Source organism: Sinohyriopsis cumingii, chromosome 16, assembly GCF_028554795.1.
Source record: "Sinohyriopsis cumingii isolate HCF-2022 chromosome 16, ASM2855479v2, whole genome shotgun sequence".
Classification (NCBI taxonomy): Eukaryota; Metazoa; Mollusca; class Bivalvia; order Unionida; family Unionidae; genus Sinohyriopsis; species Sinohyriopsis cumingii.
This window is the reverse complement of record NC_142976.1, coordinates 72,550,457-72,577,848: the sequence shown is the minus strand read 5'-3', so window position 1 is coordinate 72,577,848 and position 27,392 is coordinate 72,550,457. Positions and strand designations below refer to the sequence as shown.

The 27,392-nt window shown below is 34.5% G+C and overlaps 1 protein-coding gene across 1 annotated transcript in view; it reads left to right on the top strand.

Annotated features, from left to right (window-relative positions):
- LOC149780769 (uncharacterized) overlaps positions 1–6,145 on the top strand; it is a 33,438-nt gene extending 27,293 nt beyond the window's left edge. Inside the window, exons 2-5 of the mRNA XM_089936411.1 lie at positions 3,588–3,675; positions 4,244–4,289; positions 4,828–4,896; positions 5,314–6,145. Of these exons, the coding sequence (XP_089792537.1) occupies positions 4,250–4,289; positions 4,828–4,896; positions 5,314–5,711 (507 nt within the window). The 5' untranslated portion in view covers positions 3,588–3,675; positions 4,244–4,249 and the 3' untranslated portion in view covers positions 5,712–6,145. The remainder of the gene's footprint in view (positions 1–3,587; positions 3,676–4,243; positions 4,290–4,827; positions 4,897–5,313) is intronic.
- Positions 6,146–27,392: the final 21,247 nt, after the last annotated feature.

Genomic DNA, 27,392 nt, shown 5'->3' with positions numbered 1-27,392 from the left:
TGCATGGATCTCAGTCATTATCGAACTCATCCAAAATTTTCAGGATATAAGCCTCTTTTTCAACTTTGATCAAAATCGGAAATATTGCTTCCAGAATGGCAACAAGATTAGCCAATCATATGCAAGATAAAGTCGTTAATATGCACATATGTCACTTATTAATCATTTTTTAACTTGTCTGAGATCTTGAATATATAAGCATACTGCCCAAGTTTGATCAGAATTAAATCAGAAATATGGCCTCCAGAGTGGCAACAAGAATGTGTTGATGGACGGTTGGTGGATGGACAATGGACACAGGCCTGTGCCATACACTTATTTAACCTCATGGCCATGTTAGTTTATAAGTGACTTAGACATTACGGTTATCAAGAACATTGATATATACAAAAGAGAGCAACAGTTCAAACACATACCCCTGTAATAAAACTCCTTATATGGAATTACAATTAAAAAAGTATTATGCATAACCACCCGTTGTCTTCCTGTTAATTTGAAAACCAAACCAGTGTACCATATGCACACCTGTATGTCAGACCCAGTTGTTTTTTTTGTTTGTTCATTTAACACCATTTTTCAGCACATAACAGGCTATACATGGTGGCCAGTATATTTCCTGAAGGAAGAAACCAGGAAGACCACAGGAAAAACCACTGATCCAGAGGAAATTACTGGCTTGCTTTTTCACATACCGATGATGGTCAATCCAAGACTTTAACTCAAAGAGGTGAAATGTTTGAGTGAGCCACCCAGATTCCCTTCCAATACATATATTTCATAAATTAAAATCAGTACATTGTGTGACAACGGACTGATATAAAGCTATAACTACCATAGCATCCACATTAAAAAAAATGATATGATTGAACTTTAATTCTCCCAGATCAATTAAGTGAATACACTGAGATCCTCAGTCAAACGTGCTGTAGCGACGACCGCTATATTGGAACCATCAATCTATGAAGGCTAAATTCTACAAGTTCCATTCGTGCATAAAACGATATCTCTCTAGGTACTTCAAACATCTTCTCTCAAATAGCACACTTCTACATTGTCATATGTATAGTCGTATACACAGTTTGTGCTCTACATCTAATGTCATATTCTAAATAAATATGTTACATTAGTTCCAGAGTTTTAATGTAAAAATTGAATATTGTATGGCCTCTCAAAAGAAAACTCAGAGATTAGTGATTGTAATTCTCTTTCTCTCTCTCTCTCTCTCTCTCTCTCTCTCTCTCTCTCTCTCTCTCTATATATATATATATATATATATATATATATATATATATATATATATATATATATATATATATATATATATATATATATATATATATATATATATATATATTTATGGGTGGTATATAGCCGAGCAATGTGTCCATTTCTGTTACTGTTATTAAACGTGTATCAAATGTGTATATGTAATATGTTCCACTAGTCGTTGTAAAATTAGATGCAATATAAGTTCATTTGCATTTTATAGTTTAATTCGAATCAGAACTTCATTAAAATTGAAAAAGGCTACCATTGTTTTTAATCATTAAATATTTTCCTTGTAAAATTCTCAATAACACATGCAGTTTGTTGGATCGCTGTTTTTTTCTTCTTCTGGTTTTTCAAAAGTAAAACGAACACGTTCACTGTATCAGTCCGCACAAGAAATGTGTTTACGTAATTAAAACATTTCTTCATTTACTTATGAGAACAAAAATTAGGTTGACAATATACACAGTTATAACATTATATGTACAATCTAAAATGTACAAAGTCGCTGTCACAAAATTATTGCAAATTTCGGAACTTCTTTTTATTGATGTAGTAATGCAATCGTTAATCGCACTTACACAGAATGGAGAAACAAATCCAACGAAATAATTTTTTTTTAACCTTAAAAGCTACATAATGAAAGGGAAATCTACGTTTTTTTTTTAGTGGATATAAGGAAGTATTTCACTCGTGGGGTGAAATATTTCCCCATATCTACTAAAAATTGTAGATATCATCTATTACAACAGGAATTACAATTTCACGATAAGTAATCAACTTTGTATATACGTTGGAAACCATCAATTTCAGTGTTGTATAGACCGTTTTACTTTCACTTCTCAATATTACTATATGTATAATCTGTTAAAATATTTTTCCCTTTCTGACAGATGAAGCGCGTAATATGAAAGAAATTAAATATTTTAAACAAATTTCAAATCGATAAGTATAATATCAAAACAACCAGGTTAATTGCCCTTCCTAGGATTGGACTAAAAAAAGTTAAAATTTGAAAATAAAAAATTGTGACGAGAGAGTTTAAAAGAAAGTCTAAACATAAAAAGTCTAAACATAGTTTCGAATTTGCGACTTCTTGTTTGGTAGATGGGACACACAGAAAGACAAATGATTGCCCGTCCCAGGATGGGAGTGATAAAGAAAGTTTCAACATGAAAGTGTTTTGTTGTTTGTGTTTTTTAAAAAAGAAAAGCATTAAAAAATGTACAAAACCTGGGATGAAAGAGTTTAGAAGAAGGTTTGAACATAAAATACGAAAAAAAGTTAGATGCCGCCACTAGTTTCGAAATCGCGACCTTGTTTGGAAGTCGGGACACAAAGACAGAAAGAAAGACAAATGTCGGTATTTATGTATATGACGGAGCACAAAAAAGCACACAGCTAAAAACAGAAGTAGCGAATCAGGTTAAGTGAAATTTTCTATATAGAAAACAAGGAGAAATAAACACCCGTTTTTCTTGTATATCTTTTCCTAGACTTTACTATTGATTTTTATATAGCAAAACCCTTCCACTCGTGAATCAGTACATAGATCAATTTGTCTGTCTGTGAAATGTTGGGTGCAGTTAAGTATTTAATTTATGTTTTAGTGTGTATTAAAATAGAGAACTTCATGTATAAGTAAGCCTTGTCCGCTAATATATCAACTTTATGACTGCAAGAAACCAAGGGCATATGAAAATTGGAGGAGCTATTGCTTTCGAAATGTGAATATCAGGTTTATTACCCGTGTAAATTTTGCTAATAATGCTTCCGTAATAGCGTTCCTCGATTGGTTTTATATCCGCATATATAATTTCCAACATACAACAGTTATCTACCGTTTCAAACGGAATCACAGATTAATTCCCCGCCACCATTCAAATGGGAACGTTTTGTTTCATTTATGAAGGAAACACAACGGATGCACTGAGATCAAGTTTACCAGTGAATCACTGCTAAACATGTATCACGATTTTATAGAATGGAAATTCCTTCATAAACTTATATGTATATAAACTCACAGAACTCTTTAAAAAACGTATGTTGTTGTCGGATACTGTACTCAATATTAACAAAAGAACTTTAATAAACTTCTACAATAGTTTTGCGTCAAGATCTTTTATCATTGGAAATTATATATTGGTTCATACGTCGTAAATAATGAAGCAGAAAGGTAACGTAGACTATCAAGAAGGTAGTGGAGACAGATGCTTAGAACGAGATTTAGAATTGGATGGATTCGAAAATAAAAATTGTCAAGTCACGTGGAAAAAACTTGTCCTCATCTCGACTCTCATTCCCTTGTTTGTTTCCAGTTTGGTAAACGTTGCGGTTCAACTACTAGTAAAGGGAAATGCGACCGTAAACGTTTCCAGGGACGTCGACATTATCGAGAGTGCACAGGTGAGTAGTGAGTAAAGAGTTAATATATTTTATAAATTTTGGTTCATATTAAAGTTGGGAATATTTATTTTTTAAAAATAACATTTTCAGCGGAATTCAATACAATGACAAAAAAGAAATATCTACATGGGGAAATTTAATTTTGGTTTTGATCGTTGTATTTATTGTTTTGTTTGTTTGTTTGTTCGTGTTTTGCTTATATTTTGTAATATAGCATGGACCTTATGAAAGTTAAAACGTTTTTGTTTTATTGAGAATGAGTGATGCAAGATACATTATCTCATCGGACTATACTTCTTTTTTCTTCTTCATCTTTTTTTCCTTCTGGAAATGGCAATTGGGTTCTTGTAAAATGTCTTTAAAAAAAGGAAAAGATTTGATTGTAAAACTTCTGACCCTTAGTCTTATACATGAGTAATAGATACAGATAAAGTCTGTAAAAACTATATCCAATTGTCTTGAAAAACGTTGTTGGTCTTATTGTTTATACTGAACAATATATATGGATACTTATATTATAACACCAGTACCTATTCCAGTATCTTCTATTTGTATTTTTTCCTTTTAGGATCCTATGGCACACGCTCAAAAAGGGACAGCACCTGGTGAAACATGTAAGAATCTCTTTGACATTCTGTTCAACGATAACAGTATTTTTTCTTTCTTTTGAATGAGAACTTTCCTAAAAAGTCATGTTTTTCGAAATGAGTACTCTTTTGGGATCAAATATTTCTGAGATTATGTGACAATATACACTCTCACAAGTGTGTGTGTGTGTGTGTGTGTGTGTGTGTGTGTGCGCGCGCGCGCGCGCGCACTCGCGCACCAGATTAATATGTTGCTGCTGCTCTCAGATCTCTACGCATCACTTTTTTATAGATAGTTTTCTTTCGTTCTACTTTTTCATTTGGAAAATACAGATGCAAATATCTAAAAACGATTTATGGAAATATCGGAAAAAAATTGTAAGATATTTTACTGTCTGAAAAACCCTTTGTAAACCAATCGATAAAATCAAAACTAGATGATGTCCATGTTGATATCTAAAGACAGTGATGTTAATGACGATAATAACATGATGACGACGATGATAATGAAGTTTATTATTATTATTATTATTATTATTATTATTTTTTATTATTATTATTTCAGCTGATTCGCCCGTAGGACTTGTAAACGTCTTCCTCGATACGAGACAATTCAACGAATCCCTCAGTTCAGGTAAAAATAGAGACAGGGGTGGGTGGGTGGAATGCCAGCTGATTGCAAATTTTGAATGGAAACTTAAACTTGCTGACATTCAAGTTAATCTGTGAAGATCATATTTAGAATATTAATTTTCCCAGTGATAAAGCAGTAGTGAAAATATGATTTTCTAGTTCTGGACTTCTGTTACCCAATTTGTGTACTTTTGTAGTTCATATAATAATGGACGAACTGACTGTACGTACAGAAATCGTTTAAAATTATATTGCCGTTTCCTTAAGTTCTTGTATTTCTTTTTTATTTGTATTTCTGGTTTATGTATTGTTTGGGAACAGCCTTAAAAAAAACTCTTTGCAACTAGGTCGAATCTGATGTGAGAAAAGTCATGAAAATTTCCATGCTAATACTTTCGTAACTTGAACCCATTTTTAGGTGATCAGACAAGGATACCATGGGATGCAACAAAGACTGGTGCTTTTATATCCACGGATATACAATATATTCCCTCTAGCCGCCATTTCCAGGTCTCCATTTCCGGAATGTACGAGCTGAATGCCAAGTTGGCTTTCTATTACGACGTAAATGCCACACACGATACTATTCTTTATTCAACATTGCTTAGGAACGGCTCCCAGATTACGCTGGATCGATTTGTATTTCCTTCCAGTGTTAAAACAAACTTTTACCATGTGCAACATGATCTATGGTATTTACTTCAAGCAGGGGACACAGTTTCTGTAACCGCCTCTACAGACGCGACAAAATATTTGGATTCAAGATGGAGAGCGAGCTACTTTGGAATTCGTCTTATTCAGAGAATGCAGAAATAGATCTACAGTTGAAATTAAAAGGATATTTTTTGGTCGATTGGAAATGTCAGAATTTTCACTCGTCGTACAATAAAGCTCAGCTGGAGGCATTGATACGGTAATATTGATTATACACAGTGTTCGAAATATGAAATATACAATTCATCTACTTCCATGAAAACATTTGGAACATACGTCGTTAGAAAGAGTAGTAATTTCTGTGCAAATGTTCATCTTAGTATGATTCCTAAATAAAATGGACAATTTTCGTTTACGGAACCAGCACCAGCGTATCTCCAAGACAGACTGGGAAATTTTGTAAATCGCCTGCTAGTGACCTTACTGAAGACAATCTACATACCTGAAGAAATATCAAAAACACGAATGCTAAGGCTAATGACGAGTTGATACTCAAAGTTAGAAATATAATGTATATAATTAAATATTTATTTATTCATTTTTTTTAACGTTTTTATTTACTTAAAATTATTTGATCCTTAAAGTTAGAATTTTAATGTATTTAACAAAATATTTATTTATTCATTTATTTATACTTTTTATTTACTTACAATAATTTGAATATATTTTATATTTCTTGTCAAATCATTTGACAATTTAAGGTAAAAAATTAAACAGACTTGAATTCTGCATTAAATTAGATCATTGCACCTGCTCTTTTCTCATTGGTACTAGAACCACTAGTCCGAACTGCATGAACAATCGTGTCTCAGGAGGGAATGCGTGGTGTGAATTATAATTATATGACTTGTTTTGCACATCTAAAGCGCCTAAAGAAATGGAAACTGGACATCCTTCATGGGTCGGGAGGTCTCTAAAAACAATGAAAAAATACAAAGCAATGTGCAAGCCCTTCATGGGGTCAGTCGGTTCCACAATAAATATGACAAAATAAGAGCAAATACATAACAAATGTATTCCAATGCAGAATTAAAAAAAGGTCAGAGTGATCAAAACCACTAGCACAATCATGGTCATGAAAAACAAGATCTGACTCACAGTCTGATGATTCAAAATAGTTAGTCGTCACTTCCTCTTCAACACCATTTACAGCCCCAAACCCGGTTTGCGTGCTTATTAAATGTATATGATAAAAGAAGAGCAAATACATAACAAATGTATTCCAATACAGATTTAAAAAAAAGGTCGGAGTGATCAAAACCACTACCTGGTCATGAAAAAAATCTCTCAAGATCTAAATTGAATGCACTTATTATGTAAACACGGTTCCTTTCTGCTATGTGTTGTTTATCGGCCCCTGCACAAACATTTGTCGGTTTGCTGTTTTCTTAAATGTTAGCATAGAATGGACTTGAAATGAAACTTCAAATATCATTATAGTTGGTGATATAAATGACGATATGGATGCAAAATATTGGAAATTAAAAGATTCAAAAAATAAATAAATAATTCTGCAAATATCATTCAACAATTGACCAGAATTACAGAAACCAGATCATCATTATTCGATCCAATATTAATACAAAATTCGATAAATTTAGGAAAAGCAGTATTATTCCATTTAGAGTGGAGATCTCATGCCATTACGGCAATTTTGCCTTCGTTGAAGTTTAAAGCAAACTTACAGTGGCAACATTTGGTTTATACTCTCGTTCGGACTTTGATACTTTTACAGCAGAAGTCGAGCATTTTAATTAGGTGGAATTTCTTAATAGTTAGAAAGAAAAGGAAAAAAACTGATGATTTTACTAAATCCTTTCAATCGAAATTATTGGATAAAATGATTTTGCTAAGTCCTTTCCGTCGAAATTATTGGACATGATTATTTTATTGTCTCCTTTCCATCGAAATCATTGTATAGGAAGATTTTACTGAATCTTATGTATCGAAATTGGTAGACATGATGATGATATTATTATAAACTTTCCATCAAAATTATTGGACATGATGATTTTACTGAATCCTTTCCATCGAAATTATAGGACATGATAATTATTTTGCTGTATCGAAATTATTGGACATGACTTCAACATACATGCCAGATAAAAACATTCATTTGCATCCACATGATCATCCTTGATTCAACAGCATGGTATGAAAATTCACTAGAAGCGATAGAGCTAAGAAAGGCGTTATGGAGGAACAATCACTAAGAGTGTCAACTTTATAGGGAACTAAGAAATAAAAGTAAATAATTCATAAAAAAAGAAAGAAAATGGAAGAAAACAAATACCAAGAAGACTCAAACTTTAAAACTTACTTGTTCAAATTCTAGACAATACTGGAAGATTATTCGATTTTTTAAAATAAAGTAATAAAATTCAATTCGGTTCCTCTTCTGCTTGTTGATGAAGAAAAAAATCAAACAAATTGGTTTTAGTGGCAATCGAAGAAGCAAACTATGTGAATAGTTTTGCATCAGTCTCTATCATTGATGAAAATGAGATTTTCATACCTTCAAAATTTTATCGCAATCATAAAACTTGTGACCAAGTAGAAATTTAGTGAACAAGATGTATATGACGTCATCATGCCACTGTCGTTTGGCAATGCGGCAGCGCCATATCTGATCAGTTATAGAATGCTAAGGACATTTCAGCATGTTTAGATCTTACCATAACCTCCGAGAATCACAAATATGCATAAATGTAGGTTTAACGTAATATTAGGCAGTTTAATTTGTAGATCTAAAAAGAATTATAAAGTACGTATATTTTTTGACATTAAACTACAAAAGTCGTTTTAGTTAAAAGAACACCTAAATACTTAAATACATCCATTGTTTATAAAGCAGATACCTTTGAAAACAGGATAAAAATTCATTTGATACCTTTTCTCTGCAGAAATAAATGATCTGCAATTTATTTCTTTTAACAGACAACTTGCAATACTCATTATACTTATGAAACAAATCGAAGTTATTCTCTAAGTTGCATGTTATTTCTGCCAGAAATAGTGTCATTCGCGTACAAAAGTAAAGAAATTTAAAATATACATTACAATGGTGCAAAATTTTGTAGAGAAATCGGTGTACATTTTTGTTGGGGCCAGCGTGACACATAAACATTAAGTTTGATGCATTGGCTAGAATCGATATAGCTTGGCAACTTGCAATAATTAAACTGTTCTGTTTGGGGATGAAGCGAGTTTTAATTGGGAACCGCCTGGCTAACGGTTACAGCCTGACAAGTGCAAGGGTAACGCAAGGTCAAAGAAATGAGACAAACTTGAAAAGATTTTAGGAAGTTGTAGTCCATTGAAAACATTTGTAATAAAATTATATTTTCCAAAAAAGTTGTTAATAAATGCGGACTAGAAAGAATTATTCTAACTTCTATAGGACCAATAAGAATTTTGGAGTGTAAAGCAGTAATCCTGATTGGCAGAGCTAAACGAGAAGGTTTGTATTTCCGGGCGGAGCTTAGGGTTTTAAAATAGTTCCCTTCGTAAAATTAATCAGTCCAAGTTCTTCTGCCAAGGGGGAAAGACTGAGGGACTCCGAGAAAATTAATAAGTAATTTCTCTCGTTAGGCTAACTATCAAAAGGACGGGGGATGGGGTGGGTGGGTGGGGCGTTGGAATATTTAGAGACCGGTATCCAGAGAAGGTCAGTTGAGTTATCTGATGATAAGCGAACTAGGACTCGAATAAAGCATCCAGGTCTGTCTCGACTGCATGGAGTGTATATTCATGGATGTAAGTTTGCAATTATTGTTGAATTTATTCATTTTAAATTCATTCTTCAATTTTTCCTTGAGTTCATAAATACTAGTGCTCTTATATGATTCGCGTGTTTTATAAATGGCATACAATATTTCGTTATATGAATGATTTCGGATTAAGTTGCTTGTATGTAATAGAACTGATGTAATACAAGAGTTCGTGCATTTCCTCTGGAAAATTGTGAGGAGTAAATTGTCTATCTTAAATGATTTGTGTCATAAAGATTTCATGCTTTCCATAAGGTATACTGAGGATATTTTTTTTTTTTGTCTGGAAATCTGTGTCAATGAATAGATAATTAGCAGAGTAAAGCATATAGGACACGGAGTGAAGACCATTAATTCGTGTGTAATTGAGTCGTGAATTTTTTCCAACTGAACCAGTGGTGTAACATTAAGAATGTGTGTCGACTGATAGGTCAGCTGGTAAATCTATGGACTCAGCGTGACAATAATAGTATCAAAGAGGGCTAGTTATAACAAAGTTCTCAGTTAAGAACGTGGCAGCCGCTAATCAGGCATCGATTTACGAGAATAGGTTGTTTGTACATTAGTTCGAATGAACATAGCTGGTTCTGTTGATTTTGATAGATGATATCTGGCGAAAAAAGTGGAAATATTTGTTGATAACAGGACTGACAGTATTTAGGTTGGGTTTTATATTCAATTTGAAGGAAAAACAAGATAGCTCCATACGAACTGCACAGAAGATAGATAGTGCAGACTGCAAACGAAAGGTTGATGACCCAAAGAGGAGAGAGAGAGAGAGAGTTTCGTTGAAAAACAGCACTCCATTAACTAAAATAAAGGATGGGATTTAAGGTTCGAAAGAAACACCACACAAAGGCATTACAATTATTCACATCAAACTGCAGAATTCCCACATAAAACTCAACAAAAATAATGGCATCAGTAAAGGTGCAATTAAGAACAAAAATGAAAGGTTAATTAAATATATAAATGCAGAATAATGCAGATAAGAATGACAGTGAGTTATCATTATGATCCTATAAGCGTGGTTATTTGTATTAAGACAATCTCCAAGAAGATCAGCAAGTTTCTAGCTCTGATTTAAAGAGAGGTTTAACTGCTACATTGTTTAAACAATCTTCTATTTGGCCTCGATGAACCGTTTATTGACAGAAAACCGAGTAGGCAAGCCATGCAAAGTGACAGTCTATATCGCCATGGATTTAGTATTTTTCACATTGGATGAATTTCATCACGCATTCACATATTACGTACTCCTTTTAATCGGGTTTGCATCGATTTTCTTGTTGACATTGCAGATTGTGTTTGATGTGGACATAATGACATTGAAAATGTTATCTCGGAAGATATAAGTGGTGGATTTGGAAAGATTTGCTTTGCTAGCTGTCACCGATGGGGAGTTTGTAGGTGTATCTTCCATATTTCATGTATATTTGTCAGTCCTCGTGAGAATATTATTACAAGTGGTATACAGTCAATTTTCACATTGTATGTTATTCAGCAGTTCATTTCTCTCTAATGTAAAGAACCTTTAGCACTTGTAAAATGATAGTCACGCTTTTGCAAATTACCTTTTGTTTCGGTATGTATTGTGAAGTCCACGTGTAGCCAGGTATTGTCTATCTACTAAAGCTAAATTCTAAAGGTCTCCTTTATGCAAACAAAATATATACCGTATATAATGGTATATAACTCGACGCCATCTGCAAACTGCACAATCCCAGATTTGCCGTCGCATAATGCCGGATGGATGACATAATGTAAATAATATAGTAAAGCTTAATGTAAAGAAAACACAATAACATGACACTAAAATCTCAAAATGTATATGTGTGTGTGTGTGTGTGTCTGTGTCTGTGTGTGTGTCTGTGTGTGTGTATGTGTGTGTGTGTGTGTGTATGTGTGTACGTGTCTGTGTCTCTGCGTATATGTGTGTTAAAGCATTCGTGTCATTGTGGCACATTAATAATTCAACTGTATCTCAGATCGATAAATGTAACATCAAAGCAATAAAGCGGAAAAGAAAGAATGAAAAATAAACAAACGTCAATATTCGACTGAAAATAACAGAATCAGTGAATCTGGGTAAGTGAAATCTTCCATACAGAAACCATCGAGAAATAAAGAACGGTCTTTCTTGCATGAAACTGTTTCTAGACTTGACCACTGGTCTTTATATAGCAAAACCTATCCAACCATGAATCTATATATCGATGTAATGTATGTCTGTCCGTCTGTGTAATATTGGGAACAATTAAGTGTAACAATTTAGTTCGTGTACTCAAGTTGATAAGCTTCAAATACGTAAGACATTCTCTACTGATATATATATATATATATATATATATATATATATATATATATATATATATATATATATATATATATATATATATATATGAACGTAATGACTAATATATGATCGTAATGACTACGAGAATGAAGGAAAAGGGAAAATTGCATGTCTGACAGAAATGACACATTTCTTCCATAAAAGTACAATTAATGGCCTGAAATTGGCTTTGAAACGCACTTGCTTTAATCTTTCCTGTCCAGGGTTTGATCCCTGGTTCCAAAACATAAAAGTTTGTATGGTCGCCAATCCCAAGTCAGCGGTTTCTTTGTTCTACGCTTTCCTTCACCTTAAATAACACTGCGCCGACGCCTGAGCCGTCGACATCGCGTCACGTAAGTGCAAGAACTTCTTTCGTAATCTGCGTTACAATATAAATATCAGATTTGAAAACCTACCAGAATGTCATTACATGAAATATCTCAGATTTCCGAATTACAATACGCAAATACTTTAGATAAAATATAGCGAAGTGAAACAAACATATTCATTTTTTTGAGAGAATTGTAAACAAAATAAAGTATACAAAGCGGGGGTTGGGGATTTTTGCTGTTGTTGTTGTTGTTGTAGGGTTTAACTGGTGGAGGAAGAACCCTGGAAAACCCAGGGAAGAACCACCGACCCACGAGAAGCTACTGGCAGGATTTCCCACGTACCCACGCTAGCCGTGCCCTGGATTCGAACCCACGCAGACAGAGGTGAGATGGCAGTGATCCGGAACGGTGAGGGCTTTAGACCACTCGGCCACTCGGGGTTCCAGTATTTTTGTAAATATAAATATAAACTCTCTCTCCCTGTTTCTCTTGGTAATTAATCCGGATACTCCGACTTCCCAGTTGCAAATGTGAGGACATGAGTGATTGTGCTTTTCGAATGCGTATCAAGTTTATTACCTGTTCCAATTATGCCTCTAATGCTTCCGTAATACGTACCACGATTGGTTTTTATATCCGCATATAAACGTGTCCAAAGTATAGTCCATTATTTGTTGAGAAATCAACTATTGGGGAAAATAGTTGAACGTTGCTACATTTGTCTAACGTTTTCTACAGAATCACAGAAATAAATCCCCTCCACTATTCAGTTAGGAACATTTTGTTTGAACGAGATATGAACAGGAGACACAACTGAACATAATGGATGCGGGGCGATCAACTTTACCAGTGAATCACAGTTAGTCATGTATAACTATTTTAGGGAATGGAAATTTCTCTGTAAGCTTATATATAGGTAAACACAGAAATCTTTATAAAGCATTTATTTTTGTTGGATACTGTACTCTATATTAATAAAAGAACCATAATAAACGTCTGCGAGTAAGTGTTTCTTAACATTGAAATTAATACATTGGTTCAGATATTACAAATAATGAGACAGAAAGGTAATGTTAACGATCAAGACGGTAGTGGAGACAGATGCTTAGAGCGAGATATCGAACTGGATGGATCTGTGAATAAAACGAGTCCAGTCACATGGAAAAAAGTTGTCCTCATCACGACGTTCGTTTCCTTATTTGTCTCCACTTTGGTAATCGTTGCAGTTCAACTATTACTAAAGTCAAACTCGGACGTAAACGTGTCCAGAGACATCGAAATTATCGACAGTGCACAGGTGGGTAGTGAGCCAGAAGTTAATTATTTTATCAATCTAAGTTCCTATCACAGTTTCGAAAAATTTTCCAAAAATCAAATTTTCTGCGGAGTTTAGTACAGTGAGACAGGGAGATTTACATCTGGAGATTTTTAGTTTTGTTGTTGGTTGTAGTATTTATTGTGGTATGCTTATATTTTGTAAATTAAAGTACACTTTAAGAAATTTTAATGCTTTTGATAATCCGATATATATATATATATATATATATATATATATATATATATATATATATATATATATATATATATATATATATATATATATAATGTCATCGAACTATACTTTTGAGCTTCTACTTTTTGAAATGGCATTTGCGATATTATAAAATGTCTTAAAATGAAATTATCTGATTGTAAACCCTCTCAGTCTTATTTTTATGAGTAACTGGTACATTTCACGCCTGCGATAACTATATACAATTGTCTTGAAACGTTATTAATTTTATTGTTTATACTGAACAGTAACAAGTATTGTTATAATACGTAGGTTATAACACCAGTACTTATTCCCGTATATTCACTTTGTATTTGTCTCTTAGGATCCTGTGGCATACGCTCTGAAAGGTACCGTGGGACTAGTGAACGTGTTCCTCGATGTGGGAAAAGTCAACGAACCCTTGAATTCAGGTACAGTGAGAGAGAGAGAGAGAGAGAGAGAGAGAGAGAGAGAGAGAGAGAGAGACGGGGGGGGGGGGGTTAATGGTAGCTGATTTTGCAAATTGTGATTGGAAACTTCAAAATGACATTCAAATTACTCAGTGAAGATTATAGAATATTATTTTATTTTAATGATAACACAAGAGTCAAAATATGACTTTCCAGTTCTGGACTTCTTAGATCCACTAGTCAAAATATGACTTTCTAGTTCTGGACTTCTTAGATAAACTACTCAAAATATGACTTTCTAGTTCTGGACTTCTTAGATCCACGTTATGTACTTTGGGAAGACAGTGCAGTGATGATATAAGAAATCCCTAAAATTAAACAATCCTTTTTCAAAATTTCTATTTCTGTCTTTCTGAATTGTTTCTGGAGAGCCTTAATAAAGTTGTCTTGCAAATAAGTCGATTCTAATGTAAGAAAAGTTAGGATAATTTCAATATTAACACTTTCATAATTTGAACTTAGTTTCAGGTAATCATACATATATACCTTGGGATGCAAGAAGGACTGATGCTTTGATATCCACGGATATACAATATAATTCCTCTAGCCGCCATTTCCAGGTCTCCATTTCCGGAGTGTACGAGCTGAATGCCAAGTTGACTTTCTGGTACGACGAAAATACCCCACGTGATAATGTTCTTTATTCAACATTGCTTAAAAACAGTGCTCAGATTACGATGGAACGATTCGTATTTCCTTCCGGTGTTAAAACAAACTTTTACCATGTACAGCATGATTTGAGGTATATGCTTAAAGCAAATGACACAGTTTCTGTGACGGCCACTGCGGACTCGATAAAATATCTGGATCTAAGATGGAGAGTGAGCTACTTTGGAATTCGTCTTATTCAGAGTATGCCTTAATTAGATCTACAATTGAATTTCAAATGGTAACTTTTGGGGTTATTGGATATTGTTGTAAGAATTTCATGCATATCACAGAAATGTGTTCAATGATGGTGGTGGGGACAAACATGTAGTGGTCAAACGTTAGGTTTTACGGATGTAGGCCAAAATATGCATAAAGGTAAAATCCGGTGGAGGGGGCGGGCAAGTGCCCCCATCCCATGTGCGGGCGTACGTCAATATTGATTATGCTGGTTGTTTGACATGTGAAATATACAATTCATTTACCCTCATGAAAACATTGAAAATGTACATTGTTAGAAAGATTAGTAATTTCTGTGCAAAGTTTATTTAACTATAATTCATAAATAAAATTGTCCATTTTGGTTTACTTATATGGAATTATTTACCAGGATATGAACAACACAAACAAGTTCTAGTGACCTTACTGAAGTGGGTCATCAAAAGAGACACACGGGTTTTATGTATCTGAGTGGCCAGTTTTTGTCGAAGTAGCTGAAGAAATGAATTCTAAGTTTATTCGCCTGTAAATACTCAAAGTTAGAAATATTATGTATCTAACACAATATTTATTCATTCATTCATTCATTCATTCATTCATTCATTCATTTATTAAGTTACTAAAACTTAATTTGAGTCACGTGCGAGGTAACTCTTGCAAATAATGAAACGAAGGGCATACAAATTGCATGCCTTTAAAATGAAATAAAAATGCTAGTGAATTTATATCGAATTAAGAAAATTTAAAGAAATTCATTTTGACAGTTTCAAATAATATGTATTTAAAAAAAAAATAAATGACTCTATCTAGATTTGATCTATGTCTGGAGAAATATAATGTTGCATTTGTGCTAGGTCTTGGTCTTTCATTGCGGCTGGTTATAAATATAAATTCCCGAGTAATCTTATTGCAGACTGAATGAAGAGCATGGTTTCATTTTTCATAACGACCGCTCCGGTGGCCTAAGTGGCGTCCGCCTCGGATGCGGGAGGTCGCGGGTTCGAATCTCGGCTGAGTCATACCAAATACTTGTAAAAAATGCTAATATCAGCCGCCTCGCTTGACGCTCAGCATTAAGAGGTTAGTTTTATGACTGGTTGGTCTGGTGTCAGGATAATGTGAATGGGTGGGACATGATGCTAAATGTATGCAGCATGATGCCCCACGTGTTAAACATCACTATAATATATGGTATATTGTTTCTGGTTAGACTCCCCCCCCCCCAGCACTCTATTTATTGACGGATACTCTTAATTTTCTTGGCAACGAGAACCTGTGATGGCATCTTCGTTAGCCAAGGTTCCGATATGTTAACCCTATTTGCACCTTGGCGGATTGATAAAATATTTGATTGCTTTGTCATAGCGATATCTATTGGATTTCATAAGTTGTCTCCCTTAGTATGTAACGCCAACTAACCAATAGCGTGTAACGACTTCGTATCAGAGAAAAAACAATTACATTTTTATTTGAGGGAAAGGATGTAATTTATCAGTCCATTCCAGTTGTGTGCTCCCTTTGTATCGAATAGTGTTCAAAATTGACCAACCTAATTTTGATTGGATGCGGTCCAATGAAATTGACAGACTCGAAGCACTGAGTTCTCTGATCGATCAGCCAATATGTAGATAGGGCTAACACATCGGAACATTGGCTAGCGATGATGCTGTGATCATAACTGTAAATGTTGATTTCTTATTTCGTTACACTCTTGGACCATTCATTATAACCACTTACCGATAGTCTTAATTTCGTTTGCATGTAGCTTCTGTATATAACCTAACCTGTTAATGAACACGAAAATGGATATAAAGAAACGAAAGTAGGTTATGAGTCTGGACAATAATGAATACACCAAGTCACTTTGAACTCGTGTATGAAAGCATGAAATCCAAAAGTCCAACAAAACAACACACATCCTCTGCTTTGAATACTGAGCTTCTACTCAGAACACGTACCGATTTAGATAAAATATTAAGACCATGATGTGGAATATTCATAACCTTATGTCGTCTACCATTGGTGGAATTGCTTGTTTGATGTTGACGTAGCTATTACATTAATGACAGAGAATCCTCTATTCTAAAAATAGCTATGTAGCAGAAGCTCTCAACGTCTGAAGGGTTCATTTGAGCATTTATAGGTGCATGATACAGTACTGCAGAAGAATCTGGAGCAGACAATGCCACATTTGAACTTACATTAGAAAGTACTTTACTCGTTTGTTGTTTAGGTTGAGTACTGGGCCTTGTGTAAGGTTTTAATGAAAGCTCATTAGAGTGACCAGACAGAGACATACAATGCCAATCAGGAATGCTAGCATCCGTCAGCTGTGGCACGAAGAGCGTGGACAGAATATCTTGCAGTAATATGGGCATTTCTGTATATTTCAGGCATAAATTTGCTAAGTTTTCTCTGCCCAACACATTTAGTGGTGTACCATATTTAACACGGCTAGGGATTTTCCAAAGTATTTTTATCAATGTGACAAAAGAGACATTTAGCTTTTGGATTAATGCGTGTGAGATAGTATTTTACTAAATCGACTGGGCGGTTTTGACCACCAGTTGCATACATTCTATTGTCAGAGTTTTCCTCCTTAGCATTTAAGTCTCCCCCCACACACACACACACACACGATGATTTTTCTACACAGTTTGATGGGTCAAAATGACAAATTCAGCCCCTGTTTCATCAATACTGCTAGGTGTTAACTGGCTGTGGATTTCGAATCCACGAGTAATACAGTGGATAGAGTGGTATGACCAAACCCTGTATGTGAGTGTCATGTGACGCTCTTGCATCATGCACTGCTTTATTACATGCATGTCTGATTGAGTAATAATTCATTTGTGTTCAGTTGAGCTTGATAAACCATTCTTGGTGTTAAACTTTAATTTCCCATTTAACATGTAACTTAATTTTTTTGAATATAAAATTCGGGGGTCTGTAACAATATTTTTTGAACGACCACATTTAACCTGAATGTAGTGATTAATAGCAGCCCTGATAATTTCTAAAATTTTAAAATGGGTTTTTGTGGTAGTCTTCAACTTGGACTTCAGGGAACATACTCGTTAGTGTTGTGGTGACCTTGGGGGTTGCTTCAGGATAATACAATGGCTAGCTTTTGGGCAAAATCTGCAGACTCAACTGATTCAGATCTCATTGTTCTTTTTTGTTGCACCAAGGTTAAATTCGTGTGGCTTTTAATTGGGTAGTAACTACTTTAATATATTTTAAATACTTGCATTTTTAGGTAAAATCATTTATGCACATTTCCTTTTCCACAAAATGTATTTATATAACATAATTGTATAATGTCACAAATATTAATGTTAAGATAAACTACATTTTATTCATTGCAGAGCAAGTTAAGTCTCATTTGTATATAAATGGTATTAAAGATTTAAAAATGAATTTTGTTCTTTTTCTATGTGCAAATAAATAACATATCGCTTTTTCATAATATATGATTTTTAAAAATGATAACCAAAGCAAATTATGTATCAAACAATATTATTTAAGCTTAGATTAATGAGAAGCTCATGATAACTGAATGAATGAATGAAGGAGCGAACGAACGAACGAACGAACGAACGAACGAACGAATGAATGAATGAATGAATGAATGAATGAATCTACCTGTGAAATTGATGTAGCCCCACAGTAATTTTCTTGATAGATTCTGAGTATCGTTACTCAGAGGTGTTTAAGAAATCTTCCTCTTTAAGTGATTTAAAGCGTTATGGTCTGTGATCATCATCCTGATATTTAAATGGGAACCAAACTGGTGCTGGCTCATTCAAACTTCTTGATAACTCAGTTTGTAATATTTCTTTAACTTCAAAAAGCTAGTCAACTACGGATGGGTCAAACTGTTCAATATCTAATGTCTTCGTGCATGAAATCTATCTGATAATGCAAATTTAGCGAAAACTCTTGAATTCTGACATTCCAGTCTCAGCAGTTCGATACTGATACACTATAGACTGATGACCTTGACCTAGCGCAGTTCCAACACCTTTATCAATATTTCTTAAACAAAGTTCCACTACGATTTTGTCAGGAAAGATCAGAAATATTTGTTGCTTTTAGTCTGTTAAATTCAATTTATTAAAATGTTTGTCTTTTGTGTGTTTTTTTTTTTTAAATTGTTCGAATTTTCTTTTCTTTTGCACCTTGTGTCGTGTCTGCCTTCACTGGCAGTGTTTACTTGCTTTACAGTTAGGACATAAATTAACGCAATTCATTTCCATAACGCGGTATCAGTCTGACGGAAATCTTTGTTACCTTTACTGCCTAATGCCATCGCAGTTAGTCTTAAATATTCAAGTTGTCAAAGATGGCTAATAAGCTAAATAATAACAGAATATACCACGCCCTTAGTCAGCTTGCCTCGGGTAATTTGTTTGAGTGAATTTATAAAGGCGATGCGATGATTCGAGTATGTAAGAATTATATCAAGTTTACAGTATAACTGTTGCTGTAGGACACACGGTACTAACGATACGGAAAATGGGAACCCGCCTGGAAATGGGTGTACATGACATAGAGTATATGTATAAGTTTGACTGACCAGGATTGGTTAATATTGTAAGTTATGTTTTAGGGAAAAGAATCTTTTGAGAACTTATCCTAGTTGTAAGTGAAGAAAATAAATGACATTGTTTTTATTGATGGAATTTTAGTCTTTTAACAGCCTTGAGTTTGGAACACTCATTACTAAAATTAGCACCTGACTCTTTGGTGCGGAATTGAAAGCACATGTTTCAAACACATGCAGGTCCAGAAAATACCGCGGCTCATATCCTTTCCTCAACACAGAATCTGACATCCAGGTTTTACCTATACTGATAAATATAGGTTTGATCACGAGCACTCAAATATTTTAAGTTATTGACATTTTAATATGATGGTGTTTGCATGGGTTTACACTGGGAACTGAATTAGTACCTTGATTTCTAAAAGCTATGATAACTTTCATTTTCAGACGGTGACTCGCTATTTTCAGTAGGACACGTTTTTGAATTGTGTGATTTGGATTTTTTAGCGTTGCTTTTGAAACATTTCAGTCATACTGCCTCCATGTCTGCAGCGTGGCAGTTTATAGTGATGTCTAGCACTGGGACATCATGCCGCAGACATCTGTAGCATGATGTCCCACCCAGTAAGGTTTTCCTGACACCAGGCCGACCATTTCTAACATTAACCTCTTAATGCTGGGCGATTAGCGAAGCAGCTGTAAGTACCATTTTTATAAATCTTTGCTATGACTCGTCTGGGATTCGTACCCATGACCTCCCGCATCCGAGGCTGGCGCTTTAACCAGTAGGCCACCGTTGCGGTCGTTTTTGAATTCAGATAATTAAGCATAATTTTAATAAAAATAACGAAACATAACAACATTATACTGGAAATTTCTTAGTCCATAGTGTTGTTGTTGTTGTTGTTGTTGTTGTAGGGTTTAATGCCATTTTCAGCACAAGATAGGCTATACATGGCGGCCAGTATAGCTGGTGGAGGAAAACTCCGGGAAAAACCACCGACCCACGAGAAGCTACTGGCAAGCTTTCTCACGTACCCACGTGAGCCGAGCCTGCGATTCGAACCCACTTAGACAGAGGTGAGATGGCAGTAATCCCGAACGGTGAGCGCTTTAGACCACTCGCCCACTCGGGGCCCCAGTCCATAGTGTAGTAATATGGTAAATCTAGGAATGTGTAGTCAGCTCCTGTTTAATGGATATAAATTAGTATCATGTTTGCCAAAAGAACATAAAATGGTCATTCTTACCATTATATCAAACAGTTATTGTTTCTTTCTTAACAGTTTCAAAAGTAGAAATTTGTTTTCACATTCGGGTCAACGTTGGTTTCAAGCTGAAAGTCCACACTGCCATATTTTTCTTGACATCATATCAACGTCAGACTGTTATCAGGGCAGGGCGTCGGTTTTGCTAGCATTGAACATTTTTATTTGCATAAAAGGTGAAAATGAATGGTGATACTCACTTCTCTTCTCAAATAGTTTTCCCGTTCATACTGACGAAAGCGTGTTCGTACTGACGAAAACTAGTTCCTGCGTTATTGTATCATCAGAGTAGTCAACACCATACACCATTACACGTTACATTTCCAAAGTGCTTCCTGTCAACCTTTCCCAAGCACCTGCCCACGACAGGGAAAAATCCCAAGAGAATATAGCTGCTATTCTCCTGCAGGCATGTGTGGGCGATCCGAAATTTATATCTTTTATATTCAACTACCCCCGCAAATCACTATCGTTCATACCGAACCATCCCCGCAAGTCACTATCTTTTATATCGAACCATCCCCGCTAGTCACTATCTTTTATATCAAACTACCCCGCAAGTCACTATCTTTTATATCAAACTACCCCCGCAATCGAACCATCTCCGCAAGTCACTATCTTTTTTATCAAACTACCCCCGCAAGTCCGTCAAAACGCAAACGGCAGATCAGATTGGAATGTGAAATGCGTGTTATAATTTTATGAATATATCTTCTATTAATACACGATGCAGTATTCCAACTCATGTTATTCTACGTCTGTATTTTTTTAAAAGTATTTAGGATGTACATTCTGAGTTGAATATTTACCCCAGCCAAGAGTTCTCTTTACATTTTATGTGTGTTATATTAGAATACTAGATTTTCATATGTTCATATCGTATGTGAGTGATTTTATATGCATTCTTTTCAAATATCACACGCGTAAAATGCCAAATTGCATGATTTGGACCCAGAATTTCTTAGGTGCTACTGAAAATTCATTTGATAATATCTTAACTGATACGGCAGTAAAAGAAACAACATCCCGGAAATCACAATATAATTCAACGAACGCTGGAAGTGAGGCAGGCTGGAATAATAAGTGTAATTTGTGGAGGACCACATGGTAGATGCATCTTACAAGACCAAATGGTTTATCCTTGTTAAAGGTCGCTGGCCACCTATATTGTACAAACGTGAGTTATTATTATAGTTATAAAGAAAACGCATTGGTTATATATGCACACCATAAAAATATTTAATTGAACTTAAAACTCCGCTTTTTTAAATGAAAATTTTTTTCGGCAATCGCCGTAAACAATCGGTAGTTTCCGCGTGCCAAAACTGGATATGACGTACATTAATCCCTTCTATTCAACCTAGCCATTCAAGTGTTCAATTTCCCCACGTAAATGTCTATGTAATATATCGTACGATCGTGCTTTTGTACAGCAAGTAACAATAGCTTGTACGTTCTTTTTCTTCAACATACAAGTAGATGCTATGTAAGATATTTTTTAATGAAAAAAACTACATTTAAACAGACTATTTTGATATTCTTTGAAAGAAAATAATCATACTTTGTATCGTACATATTTATGAGAGAAAACACAAACTGACATATCTTGCTTGTTCTAATTAAAATATTTATATACATTTTTGATGCTAAAAATATATGCATCTGAACAACGACATTCTCGTTTTAAGTCTTCCGGTCAAATCATCAATAATCATTTATAAAACAATAATACTCAACAGATAATATTCTAAAGAATACGTCTACTTTTTTCTAGGGGTAGTGTACATGAGATATTATAACAAATATACTTAATTTTAGGCTTCACGTTTTAACACTGCTGCATACAATACACACTCGATTACACGAGAGAGAGAGAGAGAGAGAGAGAGAGAATAATGTTGAGCATTTTGTAAGTATTTAGTTGCTTGAATGTGAAGCTCTTACCAGTTAATTTTATTGTTTGTTTTTAATTTTCAAATTGCCTTAGTGTGTGCATGCGTAAATTGAAAGCATATCATTACTGATAAATATTGTCAATCATATTTACTCCTTTATTCCGTACAAATTAGAAAGGAAATAAATTTGTGTTGAATTTGTGTCCCCCCTCCCACGGTACAAAAGAAATTGATAAAAATACACTTGTTTGAAAATAAAATGAAAGAAATTAACCTTGCATTGTTAGCATATATTCCTCCTCTTTTCATCATGCGAAAATTATTTTTAAAAAAATATATATCCACGAATTCCGTATATGTAGCGGATGCCGGCTTGCGCATGCATCCTTACCGTAGTGTGTATCGCTTATGTCAAATAACACAATCGAAAATGAGACGAAAATATCAGCCGATTGCTGGAAGGCACCTGCCATTTAGGCATGATAAGTTACTTATTGCAAACTGACCCAGACTATATTGTATCCAGGTTAACTATAAGACGGTATACCGCAAATAAAAAATCATTATTTTAAAATTCATTCATTGTGATTGTAAATGATGATCTTTTTAGTAGCATGGGTTACAAAAGTATTATTAAAGCAAGTTATTAGTGTGTATACTATTTGCCCTGCAAACATCAATTATGATTACATATGGCAAACAAATAGAAGCCCGGGGGATAAACACAACTGGCAGGGAGAAATAAACTCGTTATTTAAACTTACCGACATGATATCAAATACATAGGTTATTTTATTACAAAGCATACCATCCCCGGAAACTGACTTTGGTATCTTTTTGTGTGCCGATTTTATCTTATGAAGTCGGCGGACAAAAGGAAGTTAAGTTTGGTTCCTTTTTATTCTTGAATGTGCCGATTTCTTTCTTCTTTTTTTAATATAAATTCTGCCGACACAGGGAAGCCATCATTTATTCTTTTTACCTGTATTAACAGGAATTTTCAGAATAAATTAAAACAATGGAACAGTTTCGAAAGCGACACAATCTAGTATGTCGTGCACGCATACCGATATAAGGCTGAAAAGTAAATTAGTTTACATTAGTTTCATCTAAATATTCCCTATCCATAGTTTATAGTGTTTTTTTTTTCGACAAGAAGCATGTACTTCGTCTTGTAGGGATAAAAGTACGTCATTTCCGGTTGGCGTCCTCAATAGGTGTGAAATCGTAACTAAAGGGAAGTAACAGCGTTGTATACTTCTATTTCGAGTAACTAAATAATTATTTCTTCTTTACACTTGATAATAATTTTGTTCTTTTTAGCTACTTTTAATCATGTAATGCAAATCTGATGTAAAAAGGAAAATGTTGGAGTATGGCTGGTGACCTTTAAATAAAGATTATTGTTATTATTATTATTCAGGGTAATCGCCCATTATGAACAGGGCCTGTGCAATGGTATTGGCACCCTAGACGAACCTTCCACCTTGCACTCCCCCTACCCCCGGGCATAGCTTATTATAAAATGTTCATTAGTATCAATACAGGTTCCGCTTGATAATTTTTTAATTTCATTATTTAGTCTACGTATTTAATGATAATAAATAAATAACGACAGCTTACTTCGTTTCTAACGCTCTCTCCCTATCACAACCTTGGCGCCCAAGGCGGCCGCCTAGTTCGTCTGGCGGTTAAACCGGCCCTGATTATGAACCATAATGCACTGAGGTCTGGTACAACACAGATTATAAGCTAGGCAAGCACACTCACGAATCCACAATCTCATGAAATGTAATGGCTCCTCATAATTTAATACACGAATGATGTATCTTAATACTCGATATTACTTTGAATTGTTAAAGTGGACATTGTGTAATGTTACTTTTAACACTAACACATCGTTTTACCATATAAAAACAACAATTCTGACAAGCACAATATAATGTCCAATCATCGCTGTGTATTTCAACAGATACAGTATGAAAAATCTTCTAGTACTTCATTTTAACAGTTCAAATCTGTAGTCACAAGTTACCATACATATATTTCTTTAATTTTGTTTACTACAGTACTGTTGTAGTGGTTTAAAAAAAGATCTGAAATTTACGTAAATAATGTTTAATCTTAACATTATATTTACTGAAGAATAAAACTGTCGTGTGATATTAATTATTTCGTCACTTCGATATTCATAAGTGATAAAATAGAATATGACATTTGTGCATTGCATACGTTATATCTATTTATGTGTGTTTTTTTAAATTTTCTTCTGAGAAATGAAAATTGACAGACATAATCGGGAGTTCTCTGAGAAAAATCGGGAGATATCACGAGATCGGGAGGTAAGTGTGGAAATACCCCCCCAAATCGGGGAGCTTTTTTCCCCGCATGAGAGTTGACAGGTATGAACTATCCGGGACTGTGGAATTTCAGTCATAGCTGGTGAGTTTATTTAAGTCACCAGCCCAGGGCCTGTACCTAAAACAATTTCTTTGAGCACTGACCCGCACAGTACATTTATACCAGACATACTATCAGATCTGTCAATACGCTATCCGTTGCCTGCATGTAAAATGCACTGCAACTGAATCATAAGAATGAAGCTTCTTAATGTTTAAATTAATTACTTATGCATAAGTTACGACCGATGAAACCCGTTCTCAATGCCTATCACACCCCCCTCCGGTAATGGATATTGTTTCACACACAAGTCGGTCCCCGTTCTAGTCTCTGTGCCCAGAATTCAGTATTATCTCTAAGTGTTTCAGTGTTGATGTATATTTTCAAGATGTTAGCCCTTAGGTGGTGTGTGTGTGTGTGTGTGTGTGTTGGTAGGTAATGAATATGTCAATTATATATAATACGATTGTACCTCATCCCTCTTAAATAAATTTATGGCATTATGGTACATTTTTAATTTTTACAATGGGCACCATCACTTAATCCTTATTATATTTTTGTACAGCACGCATCTCATAAAGTATTTATTTTAAAATAACATTTCTTTTTTAAAATTCCAAAATATGAAATATGAGTACCTTCTTACTGTTGTACTTTTCAGCTGTTAGGTCTTAAATACATTGTTAACACACAATTCAACAGATATAGTTATGAGCATATCTCTGAAGCAGATTCAACTTTTGAATGTGCAAACCAAATCTGGTCTCCTTTCTGTCTCGTTCGGTATGTTTCTGTTTGTATTCGAGGACTGGCTAGTATTGCGTCACGGGACCACGTGATCTGTCGTCTCATCAAAACTCGGAAAAACTCGGCAATTTACGGAATCGTGGTATCTTTCGCGCAATATAATCACTACCCGAATACGATATTTAATTTATGAACATTACAGTCTAATTATAATTTGTAAAGAATTATATACATAAAAGGAAGTGTTTTATTTCTGGTCTCATATTCCTTGTTTTGTCGCATTCATGAAATTCCAATATCGATAATTATGCCTTTTTCCTATTTTAGCGATAAGGCCTTTTTCCAATATTATTGATTAGGCCTTGTTCATATACCAGTGATTAGGCCGTGTTCCTATATCAGTGATTAGGCCGTGTTCCTATATCAGTGATTAGGCCGTGTTCCTATATCAGTGATTAGACCTTGTATACACGAAGCTTCTCATTCTGAGTGCACACACAAACTAAAATTATGCACTTAACTGCACACAGTATTTCACAGACAGACAAATAGATAGATAGACTTATCCATGGGTGAACGGAATTTGCTGGGTGGACTGGTTTTGCTGTATAAAGATCAGTGGTTAAGTTTAAAACAGTTTTGTAAAAGAAAGATCGATGTTTATTTACCCGTGTTTTAAAGGTCGAACTATGTTACTTAACCTGAGTTCTTGAGTTGTGTTATTCTTTGTTCTTCATTGTTTTAATATAATACTTACCGATTTGAAGTTTGGTTCATTTGCACAAGTTTTTCAAATAACGCCCATCATGTGTTACAAGGGGAAATTATATCGTGAAAATTTAGTATCAACTTAATATAACATGTCTTTAAAATGAACATTAAAACAATTGAAATAACAATATGATGTCTTTTATCTTTTTTTTTATTATTCCAACTAATCAATGGAATTGCTGCGTATGTCATTTCTTAGACTTTTGCATGCGAATGTGGCTTTTGGAATACCTATCACATTCCATTTCACCTCTGATTCTTCCGTAATCGCGTCGCAACATTTGCCTACCGTTTCATACGGAATCACAAAATAATTCCCCACTACTGTTCAATTAGAAACGTTCAATTTTTGCACGAGGTGTGTGTAAGAAACGCAACTAGACATAGCTGATGGACTCTGATAAACTTGACCAGTTTTATATCCGCATATATAATCTTCAACATGCAAGATTGATCCATCGTTTCAAACGGAATAACAGAATAATTCCCCTCCATTATTTAGTTAGGAATGTCTTGTTTGAAAGACATGCCAGTAGGAAACACAATTGAACATAACGGATGCACTGAGATAAAACTTTACGAGTGAATCACAGTTAAACATGTATCAAAATTTTAGGGGATGGAACTTCCTCCGTAACCGTATATGTATGGAAACGCACAGAACTTGTTATAAAGCATCCATTTTTGTAGGATACTGTACTAAAAATAACAAAAAGACCATAATAGACTTGCACATTAGCTCACTATAAGAGTTAGGTGTTTCTTGATAGTGAAAATAAACATTGGTTCGCTTCCAAATAATGAGACAAGACGGTAGTGGAGACAGATGCTTGGAGAAGGATTTC